Source organism: Protobothrops mucrosquamatus, unplaced genomic scaffold (genome assembly GCF_001527695.2).
Source record: "Protobothrops mucrosquamatus isolate PMUCROS unplaced genomic scaffold, P.Mucros_1.0 scaffold_310, whole genome shotgun sequence".
Classification (NCBI taxonomy): domain Eukaryota; kingdom Metazoa; phylum Chordata; class Lepidosauria; order Squamata; family Viperidae; genus Protobothrops; species Protobothrops mucrosquamatus.
The window spans coordinates 1,058,159-1,064,195 of NW_015386386.1; the positions used below are offsets into that span (position 1 = coordinate 1,058,159).

A 6,037-nucleotide genomic window follows, 5' to 3' on the forward strand; every position below is an offset into this window, starting at 1 on the left:
TTCACATTTCTCACCCATATCAACTCCCAGGTATCCATAGATATTATTTCTCCTATATTTTGAGCCCATTTAATCATACAATCTTTAACTAGCTCAGTTTCTGAATCCAATTCTAATAAAACATTATATATCCTTCTAATATGTCCTTTAGCATCATCCCTTACTTGTTTCAAAAAATTCCCATTTTCCATAAAAGAAGAAGTTATAATTTCTATGTCCAAATTATTTTGCTTCCATTTTTGAAGCATGCTTACTCTTCCAGAAAATGAATTTCTATTCAAATCAATAATTTCAGTATGATTTCTGTACTACCCATGGAAGTCAATTTCACATTGGGGATCCTTAGAAGATAAAAATTAGCATAACTGAAGTACCCATACCCATCTCTACCATTATATATTTAAGAGGCAAAAATATTTATTACATTTTTATGTCCCAGAAATGCACACGGATGGGTTTCTTTGAATGAAGACTTAGACACAATAAAGTTCTTACTTACAAATTTCCTGTTCTGCTTCTAAAGTAGAGCAGGACAGCTGGGAATTTTTATATAGAAGCACCTCCAGTTTGCCTTGGAGGGCTATATACTCTGTAATTCAGTGTTTTAATATGTGGTGAAGGAAATGCATATTCTTCTTCAAACTATGCTGGATTAGATAACAACCAAAAAATTAACCACTACTCTACCCAGCTTTTTTTTATTTATTCAACCTATTTCCTCTATTCTTTTCTTTCCATAAATACTGTAAGTAATTTAAAGCAGTAAAGACACCACATTAAAACCCAGAATCAAAAGATGAATCACACTTTTAAAAAAAGTTTCCTAACACCCATCAAAAACTTTTATAGTTTTGGAATTATTGCACCCTAGCTTTAGTGATTGGCTAATAACAACCATCACCACCACCACCACCAAAGAGAGGAATCTTAATATAAGTACAGAAGTTCTGGAATTTCCTGTTCATTTTTAGAAAAATAGAAATCCCCCCCCCCCGAAAGCTATTTTGGCCTATGGTTGCTCCCTGCTCATTCAAAATTTCTTCATTGTGAGCTACAGGTAGTCCTTGTTTAGCAGCCATTTGAAAACAAAGAAAAAGGCAACGAAAAAGTAATTTTATCACGAATTCTTGCATGGGGCGGGTGGGGGGAGGAGGGAAGAGATGCAACCAAGTCTTTAGAATCCATAGAAATACTTGTTTTACCACCAAGGTTGATGACCAGAAATTAGGGAACAGTATTAATTGTGAATACGTACAGATGGCCCCTCTCTCTTTGGTCACTTGCAGAGTCCTGGATGCAGGGTTAGGAAAGGACAGCAAGGATAACACCCAATGTCCTAATGATATCTTTAAGGAACACTCAAATGGGAACATGTTTAGCTACTTCTGCTTTCTCCCTTATCTACAGTGTGCCAGACTTACTGGGTGCAATCTTTATCTTATGTGTATCAGCTTTGCTGGATGGGTTGCTTATGTAATTATACAGAATAAATACAAGGATTTCTTGTCATTTGTTGCTCCTCTCATTTAGAGGGATCCGTCTCTATCTATTCAGCTGAATAAAAATGTAAAACTGAAAGACACTTTCTGGTTTCCTGTATTTCTTTAACCAGCAAAACCTCAGAACCTGCATATCAAGGTAATAAACTCCTTACCTTCAATTGGTGAGGTCTTCAATCTCTTGCAAATATTATGCACTCCCCCATAGGTATCATTTATTCGGGTCACTGCCTCCGCACTGCGAAGCTCCATAAGATCCCGTAAGTCCATAACGGAGCAGCCAAAGTCCCCTTCATAGCTGCCTTCTGCCACAGAGTTCCCAGGATGATGATCTGCAGAGTTATTTGTCATCTTGACAACAAGGGAATGGGTTCAGTGAGGAAACAGCCCAGAAAAAGTTGTGTGTTCCTTTTCACCTCCGGATCTCTTTCCTCCACTAGACCAGGCAATGCAACTTTTGGAGCTCCACATGAAATGCAGTCCAGTGAAGTGTTTGGTAGGGGATTAGACACAGTTCCTCAGGGAGGAGAAAGGATTTAGTGCAAGATTGTAAGACTGCAGATCCAGCACTTCCTTCTCTTGCTCCCTAGGTGATACTAGTGGAATTAGCCGAGTGCAACTTCTTCCGATGAACGTGTAAACAAGATGCACATGTTACTGTGGAAGCAACCTTAGCAACAACCAGCAGGCATCTCCCAGAGAGAGAAATGGGTTCCCTGGATACCGTCTTCAACCAAAACTGCAAGACAAGGATTTGAAGCAAAAATTATAGTTAATAAGAGGCCCAAGAGGCCAGCTAATGTGCACATGGATGCAGCAGATGTAAAAGCAATAGCATAAATATCAGAACAGGGAATGAAATTGCTAGGAAGATAGCAATGTTTAAAGAACAAGCTGGTGGAAAATGCAGGCTTCTAAATTGACCACTTAAAGGGCTTTTTTTTAAAGTAACCATGGGAGAGACTCCTTAATAGTTAACCCCTGTTTAGTCAAGCATTATCGTCTTATCCATATGAAGAGTTGCAACTGCAGTTTTCAGTTTAAAATACAATCCAAAATATTAAATATTCCAACAAAAACTTGTGCCAGTATATATAAAATAAAGTTTCATACTACATGCAGAAGACCCTTTCATTTTAATTCATTTAATGATGGATTAATCACATTTTAAGTCAATCCATTTAGTCTCTCTCTCTCCTCTCTCTCCCTCCCCCTCTCTCTCCCCACCCCCATGATGGATGTGATGTTAAATTCATGTGCACCTTTCACACATGATTTTTAAAGAGCACTCACCAAGAAGTTGAGGCTATTTGCATTGAAAAGACTCATTTTTGTCAAAGCCAGTTTGCGTCCCAATACAAACAATAGGGAATGGTTTCCATTAGGATAATAGTACAACTGGGAAAGGTAAACGACCCCCGCTGGCATACCCACCTGTAATTCTCCTGACAGTTATCAACTCCCCTACAAGTAGCTATTTGAATTTTAAAAATCTGTACCTTAAATTGTAACTGTGTATTGCTTTCACTAACCTATTTCCCTAAATTGTGCAAAACCACTACTGCCATACAGAAGTTGGATAGAAGTGGGTAAAACAGACTTTCTAACTAATGTTAAATATTTTCTCCCAACAAAGAAGCAATTCTCTTTAGAACTTTTAAAAATAAATCATCCTTAAGACTAAGTCCAATTTATGGTTAAATTAGCTTGGGTTCTCTGACTCATTTGCTCTCTGCATTATATAATGATTTTCTGCTTTGCTATCACATGTAACTCTCTTTCTCCTCTGAATTTTTGTTCCAAACAAAACACTTCATTTATTATAGACAGATTTACATCTGATCCATTGATATGAGGCCTGGTAACATAATTATCCTGATGTTCATTACCAGGTCAAGAATGGCAAAGATTGATTTTTCATTATGCTGGCTGCTCATCTAAATTTCCCATGTACCAAGAACAGCCAATATTTTTCAGCCACGAATCGGTTTTATTTTTTCACAAAAGCATGTTCACGGGTAGAATACCATAACACCAATAACACTGTTAAGGCCACTTTGGGGGAAACTTTCTGGAAGAGGCCGATAAGTATGGTAAACTTATTCTAGAGCAGGGCTTTTCAACCTTTTCACCCATTGTACCATTTTTAGGATATCGCAACACCCGAGTACCACCAGTCGCCTAGCAAGGTGTCAAAAACTTGATGACCAAAAAAAAAAAAAAAAAAAAAAAAAGGAAAAAAGTGATGAAGTACAGGTAGTCCTCGACTTACAACAGTTCGCTTAGTGACTGTTCGAACTTACAGCAGCACTGAAAAAAGTGCCTGCCGAGCAAGATACCTGCCTGCCCGCCCAGCCGCGCTCTTCCTCCTGTCCAAGGTTTTCATTGTTGTGAGCATTTCTGTTGAGGATTGGCAGCGGGGGTGGGGTGGGAGGGTGTTTGGTTTTTATTCCCCCATCTGCTGGGTGGTTGCAGCAGGTTTTGGTCACTTCACATGAACCTGGACACTGTGACCGTCATAAATATGAATCAGTTGCCAAGCATCTGAATGTAAATCACGAGACCCTGGAGATGCTGCAACATTCCAGCTGATCGGTGCATCTTCTGGGCTCAGTAGAAGCACCAGGATCAGGGCCGAGCTCCAGGTGGAGCCTGGAGCTGATCCTGGCACTTCCGCTGAGCCCTGACAGCCCTGCAGCTCCAGCCATCTCTCGCTCAGGCTTGTGCGGTGCTGCCACCAGTTCAGCACATTCCCCTCCCCCGCTACTTTTCTAGGATGGTCGCGTACCACCTGCCAGGTGCCAATGTACCACAGGTGGTACCCGTACCACTGGTTGAAAAGCTCTGTTCTAGAGCATTTCTAGTTAGAAGATAGCAAGGAAAATGCACCACCCCAAATCAGGGATCTTGCTGCTGGATTTAGACGGCTCCATGGGCTGTTGAATTCCCAGCAGAAAGCCTCCAAGTTTCTTGTATTCACTGCTGTCTTCTAACATCCATCTTTTTGAAGTGTGTGTATTTGTGTGGGTAATCTGACTTTCTTCTTTCAAACCTGCCAATTTCCTGAGCTATCTATAAACTACACAACAGCACTTTCCTTGAAACCAAGCAGCATTATGATTCTTAGGAGGAAGTTTGCATTAAAACAAAGAATGAAAATGACAACTTCTGCAGCCTTCTGAGTTAAAGAAAAATATACCGTTATCTAGATACAGTCTATTATTTGCTATTTTGAACCAGACAAAGGGACATAGCAGAAGCTAATAACCAGGTTCCACTATGTACCAGAGCATCCAATAGTGCAAATGACAATTTGCCTAAGAAAATCGCCAGTTGCAATAGGATAGAAATAGGGAAAGTATGACAGATGGATGTTGGTGGAATCCGGAGGGATAATAAGGAAGTCTTCAAAGGACACCCTGTTTTGCTCCTTAGTCTCATCCTCTTCCAGCCTTGATAACAAGGCAAGAATTGCTAACAACCCTGTTCCTGCATCCAGAATTCTCAGCTTAGTGAAGGTTATGTAACAGTAAAAGCTTATGAGTCAATGTATCTCATTCACCCCCCAACAGAAAAGGATCCATCTATAACACTCCATCTGTTTGCAGGATTCTGCTCATACTGTTGGGCTAGATATTGGTCAAATCTGAAGTACAGAGGAATACCAGCATTCAATGGAGATGAATAAATATAAATAAATAAGTTCCCCTTGACCATGTGGACTTGTGGGCACATTAGAACTTAGGAAAATATACAGAAGCTGCTCTTGCAAAATAGAGTAGTTTGGCCATTCAGAAACTGGCAATCAGCATGGGGTTGACCAAAAACAACAACTAACTTGAAGGCAAAGAGTTGAGGAATGAGCTCTGTCTCCAGCAAATTATATTTGTGGGTCATAGATGTATTTATAATTAGAACACTGCATGGAAAGGAATTTAAATTTTCTTTCTTTGTATTATTTTGTCGAATGAGAACCCCCGCTCCTTACATATGGAAAGTAGTTACCCTTTCTCTTGTGCCATGATTCTGATCTGAGTTGTATTTTTTCCCTCAGACTATTTATTATTGAAAATAATCCCATTAACCATATTTGAATGAACAATCGCTTTGGAATAAGATGGAGCTTCCCAAATGTTCTTGGCTCATGGCACCCCTAGCAGTTTCCAAACTACGTATGTACTGTGTGCCCTGTGTTGCTGCTGTTGTGTTTGCTGCAGCCCTCTGACACCCTTGCACAGAGTTTGGGAATCATGAGAATAAGAAAATAGTCATAACCAGGAAAAGAAAGATGTAATAAAAAGCGTAGAAAGAGGCACAGAAAGAAGCTTGCTTATTTGGGATTCAGGTTCCAGCAACGCATGCAAATTGTGTCTCTTCCAGTTCTATGGATTCTGTACTTCATGATCCTTAGCTAATACCCCCCAGTCTCTAAATCTGGGGTTTAGATCAATGCCACTGATGGAGAAAGAGCAAAGAATGATACAGAAGTGCTATATTGCAAGGGTAGGCTCCTTGGGAATAGCAACATTCCCAAGAGT

The 6,037-nt window shown here is 39.9% G+C and overlaps 1 protein-coding gene across 2 annotated transcripts in view; it reads right to left on the reverse strand.

Annotated features, from left to right (window-relative positions):
• Window positions 1–2,241, reverse strand: part of ATP2B4 (ATPase plasma membrane Ca2+ transporting 4) — a 69,662-nt gene extending 67,421 nt beyond the window's left edge. For both annotated transcript variants that reach the window (XM_015832162.1, XM_015832163.1), the window contains exon 1: window positions 1,655–2,241. In XM_015832162.1, coding sequence (XP_015687648.1) covers window positions 1,655–1,850 — 196 coding nt within the window. In that variant the 5' untranslated portion in view covers window positions 1,851–2,241. The remainder of the gene's footprint in view (window positions 1–1,654) is intronic.
• Between the last annotated feature and the right edge of the window lie 3,796 nt (window positions 2,242–6,037).